Genomic DNA, 24,662 nt, shown 5'->3' with positions numbered 1-24,662 from the left:
ACTCTATCGCCCTCTCGCCCGGTCGCTCTATCACTCTATCGCCCTCTCGCTCTATCACTCTATCACTCTATCGCCCTCTCGCTCTATCACTCTATCGCCCTCTCGCTCTATCACTCTATCGCTCTATCACTCTATCGCCCTCTCGCCCGGTCGCTCTATCACTCTATCGCCCTCTCGCTCTATCACTCTATCACTCTATCGCCCTCTCGCTCTATCACTCTATCACTCTATCGCCCTCTCGCCCTGTCGCTCTATCACTCTATCGCCCTCTCGCTCTTTCACTCTATCGCTCTATCACTCTATCGCCCTCTCGCCCGGTCGCTCTATCACTCTATCGCCCTCTCGCTCTATCACTCTATCACTCTATTGCCCTCTCGCCCTCTCGCTCTATCACTCTATCGCCCTCTCGCTCTATCACTCTATCGCTCTATCACTCTATCGCCCTCTCGCTCTATCACTCTATCACTCTATCGCCCTCTCGCCCTGTCGCTCTATCACTCTATCGCCCTCTCGCTCTATCACTCTATCGCTCTATCACTCTATCGCCCTCTCGCCTGGTCGCTCTATCACTCTATCGCCCTCTCGCCCGGTCGCTCTATCACTCTATCGCCCTCTCGCTCTATCACTCTATCGCTCTATCACTCTATCGCCCTCTCGCCCTGTCGCTCTATCACTCTATCGCCCTCTCGCTTTATCACTCTATCACTCTATCGCCCTCTCGCTTTATCACTCTATCACTCTATTGCCCTCTCGCCCTCTCGCTCTATCACTCTATCGCTCTATCACTCTATCGCCCTCTCGCCCGGTCGCTCTATCACTCTATCGCCCTCTCGCTCTATCACTCTATCACTCTATTGCCCTCTCGCCCTCTCGCTCTATCGCTCTATCACTCTATCGCTCTATCACTCTATCGCCCTCTCGCCCGGTCGCTCTATCACTCTATCGCCCTCTCGCTCTATCACTCTATCGCTCTATCACTCTATCGCCCTCTCGCTCTATCACTCTATCGCTCTATCACTCTATCGCCCTCTCGCCCTGTCGCTCTATCACTCTATCGCCCTCTCGCTCTATCACTCTATCGCTCTATCGCCCTCTCGCCTGGTCGCTCTATCACTCTATCGCTCTATCACTCTATCGCCCTCTCGCCTGGTCGCTCTATCACTCTATCGCCCTCTCGCTCTATCACTCTATCACTCTATTGCCCTCTCGCCCTCTCGCTCTATCACTCTATCGCCCTCTCGCCCGGTCGCTCTATCACTCTATCGCCCTCTCGCTCTATCACTCTATCGCTCTATCACTCTATCGCCCTCTCGCCCTGTCGCTCTATCACTCTATCGCCCTCTCGCTCTATCACTCTATCGCTCTATCACTCTATCGCCCTCTCGCCCTGTCGCTCTATCACTCTATCGCCCTCTCGCTCTATCACTCTATCACTCTATCGCCCTCTCGCCCGGTCGCTCTATCACTCTATCGCCCTCTCGCTCTATCACTCTATCACTCTATCGCCCTCTCGCCCGGTCGCTCTATCACTCTATCGCCCTCTCGCCCGGTCGCTCTATCACTCTATCGCCCTCTCGCTCTATCACTCTATCACTCTATCGCCCTCTCGCTCTATCACTCTATCGCTCTATCACTCTATCGCCCTCTCGCCTGGTCGCTCTATCACTCTATCGCCCTCTCGCTCTATCACTCTATCACTCTATTGCCCTCTCGCCCTCTCGCTCTATCGCTCTATCACTCTATCGCCCTCTCGCCCGGTCGCTCTATCACTCTATCGCCCTCTCGCTCTATCACTCTATCACTCTATTGCCCTCTCGCCCTCTCGCTCTATCACTCTATCTGCAGGTGATGTTTGACGACAGTCCCAGCTTTGAGTCCCGGCTGTTGAACCGCGCTGGACCAGGGTTACCTGCTCGTTGGTGGTCCTGCCTCGGGACACCAGGACGATGTGGAATCCAGTGAGACCGGCCACAGGGATGAAGAAGAGGCCCGCCACACACATCACAGCCAGCCTGGGAGCAACGGGGTCAAGGAGCACGTGAGGACCCGACAGATCCGCATCAATGAAGACCACCGGGGTCCAGCGGGTTCACTGGGTACAGCGGGTCCAAGGATACGTGACGATGGCGTGCAGGCGGTCGACGCTCTGGCGGTGGTTGAGGATGAAGAGCAGGCCGAAGCCGAACACGGCCACGATGTGGGCGGTGAGCGACAGCAGGAAGAGGAAGAAGTAGCGGTAGTTCCTGCGGCCGATGCAGTTGTTGACCCAGGGGCAGTGGTGGTCGAAGTCCTGCGGGGACGGAGGACGGAGCAGCTCATCGTCCACTTCACAGCACAGAGGCCTGCTGGTCCTCTCTGGACCACATTCAGCAGAGCAGTGGAAAACCAGACCACGAAGTGGGGAGACAGTCTGCAACACAATACCCGACCCCGGTCTGCCCAGGACCAGAGACCAGCATGTCCAACACTGAGGCCAGAGGACAGAGTCCTCAGGACGAGACCAAGAACCTTCACAGACACCAGAGACCCTCCAGGACCAGACACCCTTCAGGACCAGAGACCCTCCAGGACAGATACCTGCCAGGACCAGAGACCCTCCAGGACCAGACAGCCTCCAGGACAGATACCTGCCAGGACCAGAGACCCTCCAGGACCAGACAGCCTCCAGGACCAGACACCCTCCAGGACCAGAGACCCTCCAGGACCAGACAACCTCCAGAACAGATACCCGGCAAGACAGAGACCCTCCAGGACCAGACACCCTCCAGGACCAGAGACCCTCCAGGACCAGACACCCTCCAGGACCAGAGACCCTCCAGGACCAGACAACCTCCAGGACCAGAGACCCTCCAGGACCAGACAACCTCCAGGACAGATACCTGCCAGGATCAGAGACCCTCCAGGACCAGACAACCTCCAGAACAGATACCCGGCAAGACAGAGACCCTCCAGGACCAGACACCCACCAGGACCAGAGACCCTCCAGGACCAGAGACCCTCCAGGACCAGATACAAAACCAAGACAGAGACCCTCCAGGACCAGACACCCACCAGGACCAGAGACACTCCAGGACGAGATACCCACCAAGACAGAGACCCTCCAGGACCAGACACCCACCAGGACCAGAGACACTCCAGGACGAGATACCCACCAAGACAGAGACCCTCCAGGACCAGACACCCTCCAGGACCAGAGATCCTCCTGGACCAGACACCCTCCAGGACCAGACACCCTCCAGGACCAGAGACCCTCCAGAACCAGAGACCCTCCAGGACCAGACAACCTCCAAGACATATACCCGCGAAGACAGAGACCCTCCAGGACCAGAGACACTCCAGGACCAGAGACACTCCAGGACCAGACACCCTCCAGGACCAGACACCCACCAAGACAGAGACCCTCCAGGACCAGACACCCTCCAGGACCAGACACCCACCAAGACAGAGACCCTCCAGGACCAGACACCCTCCAGGACCAGACACCCACCAAGACAGAGACCCTCCAGGACCAGACACCCACCAAGACAGAGACCCTCCAGGACCAGACACCCACCAAGACAGAGACCCTCCAGGACCAGACACCCTCCAGGACCAGAGCTGAATCAGTTGTCAGAATCATAAAGGAACCACCATGGTGAGTTTCGGGGGACTGGTCTCTGGTGTTGTGGATGTGGATCACTGGATCACTGGATCACTGGATCTTGGTGCAGCACCACAGCATCATGTCACAGATACACTCGGCGGAACAAACCCCAGCCCAGCGCACCTCCACACAGTTGTCACAGACCGAGCAGTGGGAGCAGCGTGGCGGTCTGTAGAAGCGACACGTGGAGCACCACTTCATCCGGACCTGGATTCCCCTGATCTCCACCGTCTTGTACAGGGGGGCCCGGAAGTCGTCCTCCTTGTCCTCATCCTCTTCAGCTGGGAAAGAACACACAGGTTTCAGAGAGAATGTAAACGTTCTGAAATGGCATGTTCCCTTCATGAACTGCTGATACACTGAAGCCAGTTCTCCCAGCAGGGGGTCGCGGCTTTCACTGTGGGAAACATCACACAAGACGGTGAGCAAAAAGTGCCTTTCAATCAAGTCTGACACCATTTCTGTATATTCATTCATGACGGACACCCCACCTGAAGACGAACAGCCCCCATGTCTCTGATCTGTAAATTAATTCATCAGTGAATCAGTCCCAACTTCAGAGCTCCCAATATGTCTCTCAATTTAACTGGTTCTCCGGAAAGTCTCCTCTGAGTCTGGTTCTGCAGGAAGTCTCCTCTGGGTCTGGTTCTACAGGAAGTCTCCTCTGAGTCTGGTTCTACAGGAAGTCTCCTCTGAGTCTGGTTCTACAGGAAGTCTCCTCTGAGTCTGGTTCTACAGGAAGTCTCCTCTGGGTCTGGTTCTACAGGAAGTCTCCTCTGAGTCTGGTTCTACAGGAAGTCTCCTCTGGGTCTGGTTCTACAGGAAGTCTCCTCTGGGTCTGGTTCTACAGGAAGTCTCCTCTGGGTCTGGTTCTACAGGAAGTCTCCTCTGAGTCTGGTTCTACAGGAAGTCTCCTCTGGGTCTGGTTCTACAGGAAGTCTCCTCTGAGTCTGGTTCTGCAGGAAGTCTCCTCTGGGTCTGGTTCTACAGGAAGTCTCCTCTGAGTCTGGTTCTACAGGAAGTCTCCTCTGGGTCTGGTTCTACAGTAAGTCTCCTCTGGGTCTGGTTCTACAGGAAGTCTCCTCTGGGTCTGGTTCTGCAGGAAGTCTCCTCTGAGTCTGGTTCTACAGGAAGTCTCCTCTGGGTCTGGTTCTACAGGAAGTCTCCTCTGAGTCTGGTTCTGCAGGAAGTCTCCTCTGGGTCTGGTTCTACAGGAAGTCTCCTCTGAGTCTGGTTCTACAGGAAGTCTCCTCTGGGTCTGGTTCTACAGTAAGTCTCCTCTGGGTCTGGTTCTACAGGAAGTCTCCTCTGGGTCTGGTTCTGCAGGAAGTCTCCTCTGAGTCTGGTTCTACAGGAAGTCTCCTCTGGGTCTGGTTCTACAGGAAGTCTCCTCTGAGTCTGGTTCTGCAGGAAGTCTCCTCTGGGTCTGGTTCTACAGGAAGTCTCCTCTGAGTCTGGTTCTACAGGAAGTCTCCTCTGGGTCTGGTTCTGCAGGAAGTCTCCTCTGAGTCTGGTTCTACAGGAAGTCTCCTCTGAGTCTGGTTCTACAGGAAGTCTCCTCTGGGTCTGGTTCTACAGGAAGTCTCCTCTGAGTCTGGTTCTACAGGAAGTCTCCTCTGGGTCTGGTTCTACAGGAAGTCTCCTCTGGGTCTGGTTCTACAGGAAGTCTCCTCTGGGTCTGGTTCTACAGGAAGTCTCCTCTGGGTCTGGTTCTACAGGAAGTCTCCTCTGAGTCTGGTTCTGCAGGAAGTCTCCTCTGGGTCTGGTTCTACAGGAAGTCTCCTCTGGGTCTGGTTCTACAGGAAGTCTCCTCTGAGTCTGGTTCTACAGGAAGTCTCCTCTGGGTCTGGTTCTGCAGGAAGTCTCCTCTGAGTCTGGTTCTACAGGAAGTCTCCTCTGAGTCTGGTTCTACAGGAAGTCTCCTCTGGGTCTGGTTCTACAGGAAGTCTCCTCTGGGTCTGGTTCTACAGGAAGTCTCCTCTGGGTCTGGTTCTACAGGAAGTCTCCTCTGGGTCTGGTTCTACAGGAAGTCTCCTCTGAGTCTGGTTCTACAGGAAGTCTCCTCTGGGTCTGGTTCTACAGGAAGTCTCCTCTGGGTCTGGTTCTACAGGAAGTCTCCTCTGGATCTGGTTCTGCAGGAAGTCTCCTCTGGGTCTGGTTCTACAGGAAGTCTCCTCTGGGTCTGGTTCTACAGGAAGTCTCCTCTGGGTCTGGTTCTACAGGAAGTCTCCTCTGGGTCTGGTTCTACAGGAAGTCTCCTCTGAGTCTGGTTCTACAGGAAGTCTCCTCTGGGTCTGGTTCTGCAGGAAGTCTCCTCTGGGTCTGGTTCTACAGGAAGTCTCCTCTGGGTCTGGTTCTACAGGAAGTCTCCTCTGAGTCTGGTTCTACAGGAAGTCTCCTCTGGGTCTGGTTCTACAGGAAGTCTCCTCTGGGTCTGGTTCTACAGGAAGTCTCCTCTGGGTCTGGTTCTACAGGAAGTCTCCTCTGGATCTGGTTCTGCAGGAAGTCTCCTCTGGGTCTGGTTCTACAGGAAGTCTCCTCTGGATCTGGTTCTGCAGGAAGTCTCCTCTGGGTCTGGTTCTACAGAACTTCTCCTGTCTCCACCACTTGTCCATGAAGGATGGTTGGTTTTTCTCATAGTTCACAGAACAACTGACCTTTGAACTTCGTGTGGACTGCAGATGAAAGAGGTAAAAGTAAAGAGCATGGAAATCAGTTTTCTGTGCATCTTAACATATGACACCTTTCTACCAGAATGAACTTATAATATACCCATTCTGAAGTAAATGGTTTCTTTCATCTGCTCACGACACAAACAGGATGTTTGAAATGAACACACTCCATCACGAAGTGAACTTCTGCCTCTTCTCAATGAGTTTACAAATAACCTTGCACATGTCCAGCTCAGATTTCCCTTTCAAAGCAAAACATCTAAAGTGTGTTCAGTTTTTATATTTAAAAAGTGATGGTGGAGGTTTTATCTCTGTGCATTTATTGGCAGTTGACATTCTCCACTCTCTTTCTTCAGTAGTGAAGGATATGACTAGACGGTGAGGGAAAACAGTGTGCCCTCTGCTGGAACAAAGCTGGAACTTTCTGCCAGCCTCACATATCAACCTGTGTGCAGGTTCTAAATCCTGCCATACCAGTGACATTTAGAATGTGTGTATGTACAACAAACCTGTACTCATGGAGTGTGTGGATGGCTGTCACTCGCTGGCTTGGAGATGCAGTCAGTGTAAGTGACTCCACACAGGAGGAGATCACAGGAGGAACATCTTGTGCTATCCTATTTGTCTTCTGCTGTCTTCAAGTGTGCGGTCTCTGAATTGGTTTTTTCAATCCGTATGAAAACTGTGTTAAACCCACGTGTATACACAGACGACATTCAAAGCGATCCATCACGAATCCTCGTTTACAAGGTAGCGGATTATGCAGCGTTCTGTGACATGCGCTAAAGTCTCAGGAACTTCCAGTCTTCCTCTCTGCAGCAGCAGTCCTCAGCGCCGAGCAGAGACTCAATACATCTCCATGATACGCTGCTCAAGGAGCGGCGCTCCCCGAGCTGGAGTCCCCCCCCGCCTGGCGCCTCGTTCCGGTGTAAAGCACCAGGGCTTAGCTCCGCCTGTCCATGTAACTGGCGTCCTTGGTAACTTGTGACCAACAGATGTTGAAAACCGACTGAAACGTAGTGGTTCTAGCAGACGTGGGTTTTCTACAGTTACAGTAAATGTATCAGTTTAGAGGGTTTTGCGAGTCTTATTTTAACATCTGCTGTTTCAAACGTGTTTTTACACAGAAACCCGTCACTCATTAACAAGGGGACCAGTTAATCCAGAACACCAGCCGGGCGGTCGCTAGTAGTCTGCTACAAAGCTCTTTCAACAACTCGCTGTTGCGCGATTTGCGGCCATTTCGCCTCTCCGGTGTTTTTGCCTCACCAGTGTTTGTTCTCTCGGGATTTTTCTTTAAAGTGTTTTTCAGGGGGGCGCTAGTGAGCAGGGCATGGTCGAGTTTTTACTTCGCTCTTCCACCCTCCTTTAATTTAATTAACGAACGCTCACTTTTTACTCCTAATCACACTGGCAAGCGTAATGATGGTTAAAAACAGGAGACAGACTCAAAATGCAATGATTACAGAACAACAAAGCAGCAACACGAAGCTCGGCTGTCGGTGGACTGTCCTGTCTCCTGGCTGCTGACATTATGCTGCAGTCAGGACCAGTCCTGGTCAGTTGGGTTCAGTCCTGGTGGTTAATCCTGGGCTCAGTCCTGGTGGTTAGTCCTGGGCTCAGTCCTGGGCTCAGTCCTGGTGGTTAGTCCTGGGCTCAGTCCTGGGCTCAGTCCTGGTGGTTAGTCCTGGGCTCAGTCCTGGGCTCAGTCCTGGTGGTTAGTCCTGGGCTCAGTCCTGGGCTCAGTCCTGGTGGTTAGTCCTGGTCACCATGTGGACTCTCACCTCTTGGAAAGATGCCGGGGTCCATGAACGTGGCCATGCAGAAATTGGCCAAAACAAAGAGGAAGATGACTCCATTGTAGATGGGAACAGCTACTGAGAAACGCTCCGAGAGCCACGGACACCTAAAACAGGAGGGAGGAAGCTGAATGTGAGGTCTGAAACAGGAGGGAGGAAGCTGAGAGGAGCTGAGGCTGAGGTCTGGAGTCTTCATCACTCACACTTTTCTTGGCTTCACACTCATGTTTGTGTTTGATGGGTAACTTTACAGAAATGGAGGAAAAGAAATCAAACTCGAAACTATTGAAAATATTCCAACTCAATTTTAAAAATGCTGACACTGCAAAAAGTTTGTAACGCTTTTTTCCAATTTCAGAAATGAGTGGTTTACGACTCTGTGTCCATCTATCTTCGAGCGCTTATGCAGGACCGGCCCGCGGGGGCAGCAATCTAAGCAAGAATGGCCAGACTTCCTGTCCCCGACTCTTCTTCGCCTCATCCTGAAGGATCCCGAGGCATTCCCAGTGCAACTGAGAGACAGTCTCTGCAGCGTGTCCTGGGTCTGGGTCTTCCCCGGGGCCTCCTCTCAGTGGGACATGTCCGGGACACCTCCCCACGGAGGGGCCAGAGTCTCTCCACCGACCTGGAGAGGACAGACCACCTTCCTCCGGTCGAGGACCATGGCCTCGGATCTGGAGGTTCTGATCCTCATCCCTGTCGCTTCACACTCAGCTACAAACCGCCCCAGTGCATGATGGTCCAGGTTCCATGAAGCCAACCGGACAACGTCATCTGCAAAAAGCAGAGATGAAATCCTGTGGTCCCAAAATGGACATCCTCCAGCTCCAGCTGCACCTAGAAATTCTGTCCATAAAGATTCTGAACAGATCCGGAGACAAAGTTCAGCCCTGACAGAACGGAACAGGTCCGACTCACTGCCGGCAACGCAGACCAGTCTCCTGCTTTGTATACAGACCAGACAGCCCTTAACCAGGGGCCCCGGACTCCGTACTCCCAAAGCACCCCCACAAGGCACCCCGAGGGACGCGGTCGAACGCCTTCTCCAAGTCCACAAAACACGTGGACTGGTTGGGCGAACTCCCACAGACCCTTGAGCACCCTATGGAGCAGAGGTCGACCGATAGTGGATTTTTACGATGTAATAATGATAGCTTGGAGCAGGAAAAAGCCGATTAATTGGTCGATAGCCCAGCCCCCCCCCAAAAAAAAAAAAAATTCAACACTGTTGGAAATGAACACTCTCTGACTTCATTAGCACTACTGAACATTATCCAAATGTATAAAGTTGCAAAGAAAACATAAAAATCAATATATTTAATTGAAACTTATGTGTATTCAATATCTATTAAAACTGACATGGATCATTTTGTTCCACTTTAATATGGGGGGGGGGGACTTCACATTTTGTGAGTGATGATACTGTACGCCTTAAAAAATAATAATAACAGTAGTTAAACAAGGCATCTAGAGTGAAGGGATTTGAACTGTGATTTTCTCATCCTCCCATAAGCTGTAACCTTTATCCTTAATTATACCTTATATACTCTAAACAGTTGTGTTCTTTATCACTACTAAAGAATGGTTTGTTTTTTAATTAGGCTATCTTTTTTGAAAGAATAAATTCGGAATTCATTTCCAAACACAGCCTGTCTAACCCACTGCAGGAACAGGAAAGTTTCCAATTGCAAAGTCACTAGAACCTCCAGAATATCTGCGGGGAAAAAATCGAGGTGGGGGGGGGGCTGGTTTGTCTCAAACAGCGGCTAAAATTGCCAAATTTTAAGATTCGTGGCAAACTCAGATGAGCTGCCTTCACAGAGACGCTTTCTTTCAGCTGTTTTCAACGAGCTGCTAGCTGTTAGCTTAACAAGCATGTGTGGTTGTGTAAAACTGGGCTGTGGAAACGTGGCTGTTATGCTAACATATGATGCAGGTTATGCTTGTTGAACAGGTGGAACTTATTTCCTCCACAAAGGAGGTTAAGATGTTGACTTTCAGCTTGTGAAGGTTTTAATACACTTACAGTGATGCTAATGGTGTCTCCACGTCCCTCTCTCTCTCTGCTGCTGTGCTGCTAGCTCCGTCCCCCCCCCCCTGTGCCGCTGTGTGTGCAGAGCAGCCCCCCCCCTCGGTGATCAGACAGACAGAGAGCAGCAGGCGAGGGAAGGAGCGGTTCGCGCTGCCGGGAAAAAAAACAAAAAACAAAAACAAAAACAGCCATCGGCCGCTATCGGGACCGTTTGCCGTTAATTCCGATAGTTTGTAAAACGTCCTATCGGGCCGATTGATCGGCCAAACCGATGAATCGGTCGACCTCTGCTATGGCGGGACTGGAGCTGGTCCAGTGTGTCACGACCAAGACGACCGGGGTGCCGTGGCGTGGGGCTCTGAGCAAACTGCCTCCCGCCACGGGCAACGCCAGCCAACGCCAGAGAAATGGAGAGTGCAGCTCGCCTCAAGGCACTGGGTTGCAGAGCCCGGGCCACGTGTGGCGCCGATACCGCTCAACCTCCCTCTGAAGTGCCCCCCACCCCCACCCCCGATCTCCTTATCTAATGTCCGCACAAGACAAAACCATGTTTTTTCTTCCCGTTCACAGCATCTGCCGTCCATACGGCAAGATCAGACATATCTGTCTCTCTCGGTATTTGTCAGATTAGTGTGAGGAAAAAGGCCAACATCTGGCACCCTGAAAAGCACTCTTTGTTTGTTTTGTGTGTGTGTGTGTGTGTGTGTGTGTGGTGTGTGTGTGTGTGTGTGTGTGTGTGTGTGTGTGTGTGTGTGTGTGTGTGTGTGTGTGTGTGTGTGTGTGTGTGTACGGGTTTTTCTATGCTTGTGGGGACCAAATGTCCCCAGAAGGATAGGAAAACCTGCACAATGTGCCTCGTGGGGACATTTTTACATTTCTTGGGTCCCATGAGAGGAAACAGTGTTTTCTTGACCATGTTGTTGTTACTGAAAAAAGTAAAAGTGCAAAAACATTTCTTTAGGGTTAGGCTTTGTTGTGGTGTGGGTCAGGGTCAGGGTCAGGGTCAGGGTTAGGAGTTAGACATGAATGGGAGTCAATGGAAGGTCCCCACAAGGATAGAAATACGAACCTGTGTGTGTGTGTGTGTGTGTGTGTGTGTGTGTGTGTGTGTGTGTGTGTGTGCTGCTGCCACTTACGTGAAACAAAAGAAGAGCGTTGTGGAGCCGACCAGGAAGAAGGTGGCGGCGGACACCGGGACGTAGCGAGAGGGTCGCAGAGGTCTGCTGGATGGGACCACCGCATGAGGGAGGGGCGATGAGGACGGACCCCGTCCCCCACTCTTACTGCTGCTACCAGGCATCTCTTTTAGTATGGGTGGGGGTCACGAGGGCGCTTTTAGAGAAAGTACTTGGTGAGCAAGCCTGTCATCCAGAGGCCGTCTGCAGTGAGAAGAGCAGAACCCAGAACTTCCGTCCGATCACAGGAGGGCTCTCTGCAGGAAGGAGGAGCTGCTGGCTTTGGCTGGTCCTGATGTATAGTCAGGGATGATACAGTCAGTAAAAGAGAAGCTTAAAAGTCTGGTGCAGAAACCTTGTTTCTACAGGCGCTGCAGAAGCAAACACGCCCCTCCCCTCACTTCAGATCAACATGCTCCATGGTGCCACAGCCAGTCCTGAACGGTTCAAAGTACCTATAGAACAAAACTGATGTGGACTGTGTCACAAGATAAAGACTGGGTTCACCACTGAACTGGTCCAAGGAACCGGAGCAGGCAGAATTTTACCCATTTTGATAGAAGAAGGGCACAGAAGAAGCAACCAGAGCACACTGAAGTGAGGAGTGCGAGCTGCTTTTCTCAGCTGGGAAACGGACCCGGTCAGGCCCTTCATGTGAAAACAGTGTGTAGGAGTGTGAGGAGCGCCGTGAGCCTTCAGAGCTGGACCTGGATCACAGGGAGCGGTCTGTACACGGGCCGGTGCAGCAGCCCGCTCGTCCTGCGCCGGGGCATGGCCGAACCCCAGCAGTGGCCGATTCAAACCACAGTGGTGACGGGGGGAGGGCGGTCTGCACTGTCTGGAGGCCAGTCCAGAGGAACATCCATCAGTACCCAGAACATGGGAAGGCTGAGGACACGCTGTCACCACAGATGCCCTTCCCGGTGCAGGCCACCCCCTAATGCAGACCCCCTCCTGATGCAGACCCCCTCCTGATGCAGACCGCCTCCTGATGCAGACCGCCTCCTGATGCAGACCCCCTCCTGATGCAGACCCCCTCCTGATGCAGACCCCCTCCCAATGCAGACGGCCTCCCAATAAATCCCACCAGCCGATGCAGACCCCCTCCTGATGCAGACCCCCTCCTGATGCAGACCCCCTCCTGATGCAGACCCCCTCCTGATGCAGACCCCCTCCTGATGCAGACCTCCTCCTGATGCAGACCCCCTCCTGATGCAGACCCCCTCCTGATGCAGACCCCCTCCCGATGCAGACCCCTTGCCTTCTCTTGGAACTTCCACAGTTTGTGCCACGTCTTGGAAAGGAGCCCAGGATGTGGAGGAGGGGGAACAGCCAGCTGTGCCCGATCTTCCCGGCTCCTCCTGAAGCTTTTTATGATGATTGTATGTATTCAGTCACATTTTGGCTGTGATGATACACCTGGAAGAACAAACAGACGAAACGTTTTAGTAAAAAGCAGTACACACGGCCCCATTTGGGCCTTCCTTTCCCTCCAGAACAGTCTGAACAGGTGGTCTCAGGCACAGCATGCTAAATTAAAAAGAGGTGAATAGGACAGGTATTTAGGACTTCACATATAAATTATATTTAAAAAAAGGGGCGTGGCTATACTTTACCATAAATCTCTCTCGTTTGTTTTGGAAAAAGTCCTCAAGGACAAAAACGGACGCTGGATACTAGTTACAGGCTCCATTGGGAAACTTAGTTTAACAATTATGAATGTTTATGCCCCTACCGAGGAGCGACTCGGGCTTTTTCAAGGAGATAGCTCAGATTTTAGCTGGAAATTCAAAAGGAATAATAATACTTGGTGGAGATATCAATTGTGAATTAAATAATCACATGGATAAATTTCCTTTTCAACAAAAATTTCAGTAATCCAAATTCAAAATATTGAAAATTATTCTGGAGAAACTAGGGCTCGTAGATGTGTGGCGCGCGAAAAACCCAAGGACCAGATTACAAGCATTTTTCAAGGGTTCACAAAAGCCACTCCAGAATTGATCTCATTTCTCTAATCATTTCTCATTTCTCATTTCTCTAAGCAAGATGTTCACAGAGTGGAGGAGTCCCACACTGAACCCCAAACTTTGACCACGGACCAGTATTAATGTCAATGAATATAAATCAACACAAACCCTTTAAAACCCTGGAGATTAAATATTTCCCTCCTGAATGATCCTGAGGTGATCCAATACATCAGGGGTGTCCAACCTTTTTGGACCCAAGATCTACTTTTCAAATTGGCAATCCCTCAGGATCTACCTCGTCCGGGGGGTGGGGTGGGGGGGGGGTGGGGGGGGGGGCATCCTGATGGGACATGTGAACACTGTGAATCCTCAGAGTCAGTGAGCCATGTCATAATGAAATGTCCAGCGTACTCAGAACAGAGGAAAACAGTGTTTATCAATTTGGAAAAGTTGGGACTAAAGACATTTTCACTTGCTCTGAAGGCTCTAACAATACTGGGTGAGGCATTGAGAGACACGGAGATTGCACGGGCAGTGGTTCACTTTCTTTTGAAAACGGGTCTACAGCAGGATTTAGGCCTCAGAAGATGAAGCTGCAAGAGCACAAATCACCTGTGTGTGGCAGCACTGCACCCAGTGGTGCCTGGTCTGCCGGAAGAAGAAGAAGAAGGGAGGAGGAGAGGAGGAGAGAGTTGAGGAGGAGGAGGAGGAGGAGAGAAGAGAAGAAGAAGAATAAGAAGAGAGGAGGAGGAGGAGGAGGAGGGGATGAGGAGGAGATGAGGAGGAGGAGAAGAAGAAGAAAAGACGAAGAAGAATAAGAAGAAGAAGAAAAAGAAGAAGAAAAAGAAGAAGGAGAGGAGGAGGATGAGGAGGAAAGGAAAGGAGAAGGAGAAGGAGAAGGAGAAGGAAGAGGAGAGGGAAGGAGAAGGAAAGAAAGGAGGAGGAGAGGAGGAGGAAGAAGAAGAAAAAAAGGAGAAGGAGGGAGAAGTAGGAAGAGGAAAGGGAGGAGGAGAGGAGGAGGAAGGAGAAGGAGAAGGAGAGAAGGAGAAGGGAGAAGGAGAAGGAGAAGGAAAGGAGAAGGAGGAGGAGGAGGAGAAGAGAGAAGAAGAGAAGAGAAGGAGAAGAGAAGAGAAGGAGAAGGAGAAGGAGGAGAAGGAAGAAGAGAAGGAGAGGAGGAGAAGGAGAAGGAGAAGGAGAAGGAGAAGGAGGAGGAGAAGGAGAAGGAGGAGGAGGAGAAGGAGAAGGAGAAGGAGAAGGAGAAGGAGAAGGAGAAGGAGGAGAAGGAGAAGGAGAAGGAGAAGGAGAAGGAGAAGGAGAAGGAGGAGAAGGAGAAGGAGAAGGAGAAGGAGAAGGAGGAGAAGGAGAAGGAGAAGGAGAAGGAGAAGAGAAGAAGAAGAAGGAGAAGGAGAAGGAGTAGGAGAAGGAGAAGGAGAAGGAGAAGAAGAAGAAGAAGAAGAAGAAGGAGTAGGAGAAGGAGAAGGAGAAGGAGAAGAAGAAGAAGAAGAAGAAGAAGAAGAAGAAGGAGAAGAAGAAGAAGAAGAAGAAGAAGAAGAAGAAGAAGAAGAAGAGAAGAAGTGAGAGGAAGGAGAAGAAGAAGACGAAGAAGAAGAAGAAGAAGAAGAAGAAAGAAAGGAGAAGGAGAAGGAGAAGGAGAAGGAGAAGGAGAAGGAGAAGAGAAGAAGAAGGAGAAGGAGAAGAGAAGAAGAAGAAGAAGAAGAAGAAGAAGAAGAAGAAGAAGCAGCAGCAGCTGGGGAGGGGGGGGGTCACAGCTGCATCGCTGTTTCTCATGCATGAAGCGCTGCATGCGCACACACAGACTCTCGCTGGGGAGTGTGTGTGTGCGTGCACATTACTGTCTTCTTTGTTTCTTCCCCTGCACCTCGGGCTCTACCTGGTGACACTCCTGGTTGGGCAACCCTGCAGTACATTAAAGCAATACTTCAACATTTTGGCAAATTGGCCCATTTAGCGCAATTCCTCAGTCATTAGAGCAGCAGACTGACTGTTTTGTGAGGCGAGCTGTTGTTTATTCAGAGGTGAGTCGGGGAAGGTTTTCAGGACGGACACAATGGAAGTGGATGGTATTTTTGTTCCCCCTCGTCAAACTCATCAAATACACAATCCAACAACCCCAAAACACTTTGGTGGACACGTTATAATCCACACATTCACTACGCTGTGGAACACCAACAAATAATACTGTAGCGTTACGACACTGAAGCAAATACTGGGAACTACTTTTTCTTCTGAAATCACTACGCCCAGACGCCATGTTTAGTAAGTAGTTCCGTCTGAGCAATCTTCGCATAAACAACTCAATCTGGTCATTTTGCATTAATATTTCACAGCGTAGTGAATGTGTGGATTATAACGTGTCCACCAAAGTGTTTTGGGGTTGTTGGATTCTGTATTTGATGAGTTTGACGAGGGGGAACAGAAATACCATCCACTTCCATTGTGTCCGCTGCGAATCCCTCCTCGACTCACCACAGAATAAACTAGAATTTGGCAGTCAGAGAGCGCAGACCTCCACCACAGGTCAAATCAGTCGCCAACAACAGTAAGAACACCATGTATAATAAAACAACATTGTGATTGGGGGTGTGATCGGAGCGGAGCGCTGTGGCGGGCGGTGCGGCTCGCGCATGCCGCACAGGCCCCCTGTCGGCGGGCCTGCCCAACCATGTGAAAGACTCCCTATCTCTCAATGACAAAGAATCCTTTAAAAAGTTCCTGGATCCACACAGTGATCTGGATCTTCACCAAAACTTAATGGATTCTAAGTTAGCCCAGGACCCACCTTTCCACTAAGTTTCATTGCAATTCTTCCGTAACTTTTTCCGTAATGTTGCTAACAGACCAACCAACAAACCAACAAACTGACGTGACTACATAACCTCCTGGTGGAGGTAACAATAGCTCGCCCTCACAAAAACAGTATGTTGTTCAAAATGACTCAGGAATTTCTAATTCCCACTTAAAGGGGACATATGCTGTTTAACAGTCACGTCATGTAGGTCTCAGAAGCCCAAAAACATAGTATTGGCCCGAATATAAGAAAACACTTCACATGAAATGTTACCTCTGTTGTGAGTTTCTGAGTTTAACTAATTGTACAATAAAAAGTTCTCTTATGAGTAACCTTATTGTCTTCAACATATTTTTGTTTTCACAAAATGATATTTGAAAAACAGGGGTCATCTTATAATCAGAGTCGTCTTGTATTTGGGCCATTACGGCACATTTATTCACATATTTGCACTATAACCTAATCTTATTCTTTATTTGCACATTTCCTCACTGTTTTGTACCCCCCCCCCCCCCCCCCCCCCCCCCCCCCCCCCCCCCGGTGTTTTATAAGCCTCTGTGATGATACATTTCATATATAAAGTTTATTCCATTTAGAACATAACACTCAAACATAATCTACTTATAGGTGTGTGTGTGTGTGTGTGTGTGTGTGTACTGAAGAGTACATGAGTTTAGCGTGGTAGTCCATGTAGAATTCTCCTCGGAGGAACCCGGGTCGGTATCAGAGTGACCCACCTCTGAACTGCTTCTGGTGTCAGACTTCGATCGTGATGATGCAATATTTCAAGATGGCGGCCCGCAGTCCACAGAAAATGAAGCGTACGGCGAAATAGGGGTGGGCAATATGGCAAAAATGTCATATCAAGATTTTTTAAAATTAATATCACGATCACGATTTTATCACGATTCTTTTCTATATTGATTTTTCTAGACTAATTTGCAAGTTTGACCATTTTTTCCCACAATGTTAAACATATAAAACGTATAAAATGTATTTAAACATGTAAAACCCAACAAGAAAAAATGATAATTTAAGCTAAAGAAACTGGCTTTAATTTAAATAGTACAGGTTTTTTCTAATCAAAATGTGCAATGAACACAAACATGAAAAGTAATGAACAGCAATAGAGTGCACTGTTGTAACACAAAAACTAAACACACCAAATAGATTATTAAAAAGGTCAATAAAAATGCAAACTTATCTGGTTACCTCTTAAAGGGCAACAATTTAGAACAAAAACAATTTAACTTTAACATCTATAACCTGAGTGAATAATACAGCTGCTTGAGAACATTTTTTTGTTCAGAGATCTGAGCTTTTATCTCCTTTTAAAAATGAGGTAAAAGATAATGAACAATAAAGTTACTTTTGTAGCACAAAAAACTAAACACATCAAATAGCTTTTTAGCAGTTTTAATAGGATCTAGTTTTAATAGTTGCGCTATGTGACCACTAGAGGGCTCTGTCTCCATTGAAACACAGCCCCTCATCATCCCATTAAACCAAAGACGTTCCACTAGTGATCAGACTAAAGGTTCGTTTCAGCTGTTAGCTTCACTAAGTGTCTTTTCACATTTCTATGATTTGTTGTATATAAAATCCCTCATGCTAGCTTGTGAACTGCTAGCGGTAGCTCGCTAGCTAGCATTAGCATCGGTGCTAGCTTCAGCGTCTCTCCCTCCAGCTTGTTGGGGTGTTTCCATGGCGGCTGATCTCTTGTAGATCCTGTACTGCTGCTGTAACCCAGCTCTGCCTGACACAGCCTCCACCCAGCCTCCACCCAGCCTCCACCCAGCCTCCGCCCAGCCTCCGCCCAGCCTCCTCCCAGCCTCCACCCAGCCTCCACACAGCCTCCACCCAGCCTCCACCCAGCCTCCGCCCAGCCTCCTCCCAGCCTCCTCCCAGCCTCCACCCAGCCTCCACCCAGCCTCCTCCCAGCCTCCACCCAGCCTCCACCCAGCCTCCACCCAGCCTCCTCCCAGCCTCCTCCCAGCCTCCACCCAGCCTCCGCCCAGCCTCCTCCCAGCCTCCACCCAGCCTCCGCCCAGCCTCCTCCCAGCCTCCACACAGCCTCCACCCAGCCTCCACCCAGCCTCCAGCCTCCACCCAGCCTCCACCCAGCCTCCACACAGCCTCCACACAGCCTCCTCCCAGCCTCCACACAGCCTCCACACAGCCTCCACCCAGCCTCCACCCAGCCTCCACACAGCCTCCACCCAGCCTCCACCCAGCCTCCACACAGCCTCCACACAGCCTCCTCCCAGCCTCCACACAGCCTCCACCCAGCCTCCACACAGCCTCCACACAGCCTCCACCCAGCCTCCACCCAGCAGCAGCTCCAGGCAGAGAAGCTCCACAGCGCTCCGCTCGCTGTTAGCTGCCTTTGCATCCTGAACTGGCTGTGGCTGCGTTTTTGTTGCTCCACATGTATCTATTGTGTGTGGAGAACTGCACTGGAGGGAATATTTAGTTGATATTATCTGAAGCTTTCAGGTAACGTCATCACTCCAAAAATATTATACAGTATATAGGTGAAAGAACGAGGAGAACGTGCCCTATGGACGGTTTAACGATCTTTCTGATTTATGAGATCGTCCAGACGTTATAATCCTTAACGATCTTATATCGTCATATCGCACACCCCTACGGCGAAATCTAGCAGAGACAAAAAGCACAAGCAGCTGACACTGATCGGATCGCAACGGATCGGGGCGACGGCGACAAAATGCAGGTGAGCATGGTGAGCGCAGCAAGGAGCCGGAGCAGGTCCAGCCAAGTCGCCTCATTAGCAGATAATTCTGCTTCCAAAGGAGAACAACAGATTCAAACTCATTTCTGAATAAAGTATTCAGGCGTTTCCATGGTGATTTTAGAGCAGGATTAGGCTTCATTAGGATTTATAGAGGAATAAAAAGTCCCATGTAAACACACAGACAGCACGTGTGTGTTCTTGTAGATACTCAACAGTGAGGACCAGAATGACTTTTAAACCCACACAGTGAGGACGTTTTTGCCAGTCCTCACTTCTTGACAGACCTTTTTGAAGGTTAAGATCTGATTTTTAGGTTTCGGGTCTGGGTGAGGGTTAGAATCGGGTTTAGGTCAGGTTTCGGGTCTGGGTGAGGGTTAGAATCGGGTTTAGGTCAGGTTTCGGGTCTGGGTGAGGGTTAGAATCGGGTTTAGGTCAGGTTTCGGGTCTGGGTGAGGGTTAGAATCGGGTTTAGGTCAGGTTTCGGGTCTGGGTGAGGGGTAGGTATTTATTTTTGATGGTTAGGATAAAGGGCTGGAAATGCATTATGTCAATGAATGTCCTCACAATTGCAGAAGTACGGTATAGAGTGTAAGTGTGAGGATGCTCTGTGCCTGTGTGTGTGTGTGTGTGTGTGTGTGTGTGTGTACTGGCTCCCAGCACCGAGCGGCTCTGAAGGAGGAGTCTCCCCACAAACAGCGACTCATATCGGCCTCACATCAGCACATCTGGCTCAGGGCTGCGGCCCATGAGCCAATGAGCAGGAGGCGCTGCGGTGCGACTCCGGGCCGGGGCACAGGTATGGCCCAGGGTGCGGCTAGCACCGCACCGCACCGCACCGCACCGCACCGCACCGCACCGCACCGCTGTTCAATGGCCGGTCCCCGGCTCCGGGGAGGTGATGGAGGCGGCGGCAGCAGGGTGGAGACAGACAGCGGCTGCTCCACCCTCCCTGGCCGTATCGAACAGAAACCGACACCGGGCTGAGGAGGACCGCGGCGGATCCCCGGGCTCACGGCGGCCGGCCCCCAGTCTGCAGCTCCGCAGCTCCGCCGCTGCTCGCAGAGGCTCACGGTTCTCTCACCTGTACGGCTCCTCTCCCGGTGGCCGGTGAGCAGGACCGGGCCTCAGTCCGCTCTGCTGCGGGTCTTCTCCCGGTGGCCGGTGAGCAGGACCGGGCCTCAGTCCGCTCTGCTGCGGGTCTTCTCCCGGTGGCCGGTGAGCAGGACCGGGCCTCAGTCCGCTCTGCTGCGGGTCTTCTCCCGGTGGAGGGCTGCCTCCGCGCCCAGCCGGCTGCTCCGTTAGCCGGGGCGGGGCTGCTCCGTCCGCTCAGGAATGGCGGGGGTGCGCCCGCACGCAGCCTGCCTGTCACCGGTTCGGTCACGACGCCAGCGGTGTGCCGCGCTGCGCTCACGCATCCGGAGGAGCAGAGTCCGAGAGCCGCCCCCGGGCCGACATGTTCGTCTCTGGGCCCGTGCGGGGAGCGGCGGCCACTGGCCCGCCCCGCTGCCAATCCAGCGTCCGGCGCATTCTATTGGATCACAGGCAGCTCCGTGGGCCCGCCCTCCGTACGGGATAACGTCCTGATTGGTCCAAATCAGGGGTTTCAAACATGTGGTCTGCGGGCTAAAGCGGTGCCGAAGAAGGGGTCCAAACCCGGCCTCGGAGAAAATCTGCCACCCATTTATGACTGGGGTGTGCAGCGGAGCAGACCACTGCTCCACCTGTCCTCACCACCTCAGTATCATCACTGGTTCAAGCCCAGAGCTTATGGTGTCTGCTCGGTCCGTCCTCATGAACATGGCCGCTAACCCCCACTGATCCTCATCTCACATGCATTTCAATGGTTTTTCACACAGTCCAACAGTCATTTTGTTGCTGGTTATCTAATCCCCGAGAACCTGTCCTGAGTGAGGATAACTACGCTCCAAACAGTCATATCTGAGGAATTCATGTGCGAGTGTGGCTTCTAATCACAAAAGCCAAACTTGCTTCCAGCTGCTTCTCTGTTTAGCTCAACCCATTTACTGATTGATCTGTCACTATTCTACTTTTTAGTATACTGTATAGCTACCAGTCAGACATATTTTGGGAAAACTATGACAGACAATGTACTCAGAACACATTTCATTTTCTAAATCACATTTGACAAGTAAGACTGTGTGTGTGGTTTGGGTTCCTATACACCAGGGGTCGGCAGCCCGTGGCACGCTGGCATTAACACTCGGCACGTTTACATGCGCCCCATATAATGGCTATAGGGCAGAGCGGATGTGTCACGTAAACGCCCGAGTGGATCCGCTTCACTCGGAGCCGATTGTACGAGGTGGTCTACACCGATCGACAATCCGCTCTGTGTCTCGGGGGATTATTTGTTCCGCTTGCGTTCCCTCTTACGTAATGACGTGATGACGTGCGCAGTAAACAGGAAGCAGGACAGTCAAAAATAAGCAGAAGAACACGACGGTGGCTGAAAAACCCCTTTTTAATAAAAACCCAGAGACAACAAACCCTGGAGAGGAGAGATGGAAGCAAATCGTGTAACAGCGAGTTTTTCAAAGAGCTCCGTAGCAGAATACGAGCGATCGCTCGGCCGGTGTTATGGATTAACTGGTTCCCGTGTTAACGGATGTCGGCGGAATTCTGTGTAAATACTGTATTGGCCCGAATATAAGACGACTCCGATTATAACACCCCTACCCCTATTTTTCAAAGATCATTTTGTGGAAAAAAAAAAATGCTGAAGACAGTAAGGTCACTCATAAAACAACTTTTTATTATACAATTATTATAAACTTAAAAACTCACAACTGAGATAACATTTCACGAGATATAAAATGAAAAAAATATAACTACAGTATTAAATAAAAAATACATTCTCTTTCTCAAAATAAGCAACAAATAAGAACCTCAAGGGGTCTAAACTGCATAAATGATGTAAATAACTGTCCAGCTCCTTCAGCTGAATCAGGCTCTGGTGGTGGACATTCCGTCTTTCCGTCTTTCAGAGACGTATTCACTCATCCTTCTATCAGTCTCTCTGAAGCGTCTCTCAGGACCACGGAAAGCTTTTCTCATAGCGTTAGCATCTGTAGTGTTTTTTCTGTGCTCTCCAGTCAGAACGAGGCTCTGCTCCACCAGACCTCCTGGCGGCTTGGCAGTAGTTTGATGACTCTGCTGCGTTGATCACCATCAGTTTAAAGTTGGTATCATAACTTCTCCTCTGTTGTTTGCTCAGTTGTCCAGCGTTCAGCCCCTTTGTTCCAGATGATCCGCCATTTTTCATCAGATCATCTGATCTCATTTCATCGCTCCACTCGCTCTCTGGTCAGTGATACTTTGGCTCCATCTAGCGGCGCGGATGCGTATTGACCATCTACCGTAAAGGCCTCAGTATACTTCCCCGTCGCCGCTACGTCGTTTCTATGACGTAGACGCCGTAGCCCTACAACGGGCTACGTCGGGGCTTGACGTGCGCCTCCCGAAAATTGTGACTTCGCGTCGTTTCGACGCGTGGTGACGTGAACGTCGAGGGCTGTGATTGGTCCGCTTTCGCGTTGTTTATAGAATAAAGTAGAACTCGCCCGAAATGCTTTTCTGATCCGAACAGAGCTTCGGGAGAAATTGAGATCCAAAATTGAGCGGCGCACATCCCGATGCTGTTAGCGGTGTTAGCACTGTTAGCAGACGGGGCTAGATGTATAGCCGCTCCGAAAACGGCTTTAATCGTCCAAAAGCTCATTAGTTTCACCAATATTTCATCACGGTCTGCTCAGCCTCTCCTCCACCACAGCCCGGTGTCACCAGATATGTCATGTATGCAGATATACGTTCGGTAAATGCACGCGTGTCTAGATACGTACGTCTAGAAATCTATGTCTATAGATCTATGTCTAGGTAAAGCCGGAGCTACGGAAGCCGCATTGTTGTTGTGACTGCTAGCGGCTTGGCAGAGGAGGGCGTTCCCTTGACGCAGGAGCAAGATATGTTCAGTAGCGGCGTAGGGTTGCCGGCGTAGGAACGCCGTGGCGGCGACGGGGGAGTATACTGAGGCCTTAAGTCCGCGATTATAACACCACCCCACTTTTGAGGATGCAGTTTCTGGAAAAAAACATCGTCTTATATTCGGGCCAATACGGTACATGCTGATAGCAGCAGTTGTTAAAGTAAGACTCACAAAAGACTTTAAACTTATACATTCACTGTAACTGTCGATAAGTTTCAGTCTATTGGTCACCAGTTAAAGCTAGGGTTGGCGATCTTGGAAAACTAGCATGTAGCACGAATGTAGCATCTCCCCAAGGCTCCGCCCAGCTCCCACCCCATTGGAGGAGCTCCGTTGGGAGCGGAGACGCGGAGACGTTCACAGCGCGCGCAGTGCGCGCAGCACTTCCGCGTCCAGTGCGTTCCTGGCGTAACCTGTCCTCAGCGCTTCGTTTTTCCGTTTTTCCTTATTTGCACAACGCCAAGGTATGGCGCACTCAGCGGTAAGTAAAGCCCCAAACATTCTTCTCCGCCATTCTGTAACGACGCTCCGTCCTTGTACGCGCACTGAACCAGGGTCAGTGCACGCCACTGACATGTACGCGCAGGGGGCAGGTTGAACGGCGAAGGGATTTGATTGGTTTAAAAAAAGGTGTCCCGTCAAGACGATTGGTTGCTGTTTTTCCCGTTTTACTCCTGCTGTAGATAGCGGATATTTTCCAAACTACTTTAAGAACACGCTATGAATTGCTTCTTATCGGGTCATAAAGATCATTTTAACCAGTATTTAAAAAAATGTATCTCATTCAAATCGCCAACCCTAGCTTTAACACGGACACCAGTTAATTCGAAACATCCGCATGCGGAACACAAAGCACAAAGTTTATGAAAGCACTTTTTGGAGTTAATAACAGAAAAAATATATTTAAAGGGACTTAAGGCAACTTTACTAAATGTACCTCAGTGCTGCCGCGATAGGCGCTGTGGGGAACTGCAGCCACCAGCCAAGGCTGCACGGGAGCGCGCACAAACACTGTACAGACTGTCCGTCTTCACAGCACTGCACCAGGGATGCAGTGTTTGAGTCCGTGTCCACGGTGGCTAGAGGTCGACCGATATGGGTTTTTTGGGGGCCGATGCCGATGTTTTCCAAATTTGGGCAGCCGATGCCGATATGCATAGCCGATTTTTCCAATTTGATATTTAGGCCGATTTTTTAAATAAATATATATATTTATCACATTTTTGTGAAGCGCAGTAATATCTGAGCAACTAAAAGAAATCTATTACAACAAGTGGTGTCCAGTCCTCTGAACATTTATTCAGCTTTCAAAACAATGACATATTTTGTCTGAGTAAACACACAATGCAACAAGCAGCAGGAAACATTCACACTCTTCTTAAAGTGTCAAAAAAAGAAATTTAAACTTTTATATAATTTGAACAAAAGTAGTCAGAAACAAAGCTGTAAAAAAAAATCATACATACAAATAAAAACGTAACTCCGGTCATGCGGAGGAATTTGCAGGTGGCTAACATATGCTTCAGAAAAAGCTCCATTATTGATTATTGACTCATTTTTTTTACTCTCGCCATTTCCTCCTATTTACTTTGTTCTGCTGTTAACTACAGTAGTGGTGTGTTTTCACCAACAGGGTTGAACACACACAAGTAAAGTCAGCTCAGACCAGCTAATCTCTACTGCTGAAACTTATCACAAAGTAGCATTTGAAGTTAACAACATGCAGGGTTTCCGCCAGACCTTTTCAGTCCGGGCGCCCTGCCCACGCTAAATTGTGCAGCGACCGGACAACGGAGGAAAAGAA

At 50.4% G+C, this 24,662-nt stretch overlaps 1 protein-coding gene across 1 annotated transcript in view; it reads right to left on the bottom strand.

Moving 5' to 3' along the window:
• The window catches only part of zdhhc5a (zDHHC palmitoyltransferase 5a), a 31,634-nt gene extending 19,390 nt beyond the window's left edge, over nucleotides 1-12,244 (bottom strand). Inside the window, 5 exon segments of the mRNA XM_030087732.1 lie at nucleotides 1,910-2,012; nucleotides 2,118-2,290; nucleotides 3,767-3,924; nucleotides 8,100-8,221; nucleotides 11,283-12,244. Coding sequence (XP_029943592.1) covers nucleotides 1,910-2,012; nucleotides 2,118-2,290; nucleotides 3,767-3,924; nucleotides 8,100-8,221; nucleotides 11,283-11,446 — 720 coding nt within the window. The 5' untranslated portion in view covers nucleotides 11,447-12,244.
• Nucleotides 12,245-24,662: the final 12,418 nt, after the last annotated feature.

This window comes from Salarias fasciatus, unplaced genomic scaffold, assembly GCF_902148845.1.
Source record: "Salarias fasciatus unplaced genomic scaffold, fSalaFa1.1, whole genome shotgun sequence".
NCBI lineage: Eukaryota > Metazoa > Chordata > Actinopteri > Blenniiformes > Blenniidae > Salarias > Salarias fasciatus.
The sequence above is the reverse complement of the archived record's forward strand: the minus strand, read 5'-3'. Positions and strand labels throughout refer to the sequence as shown.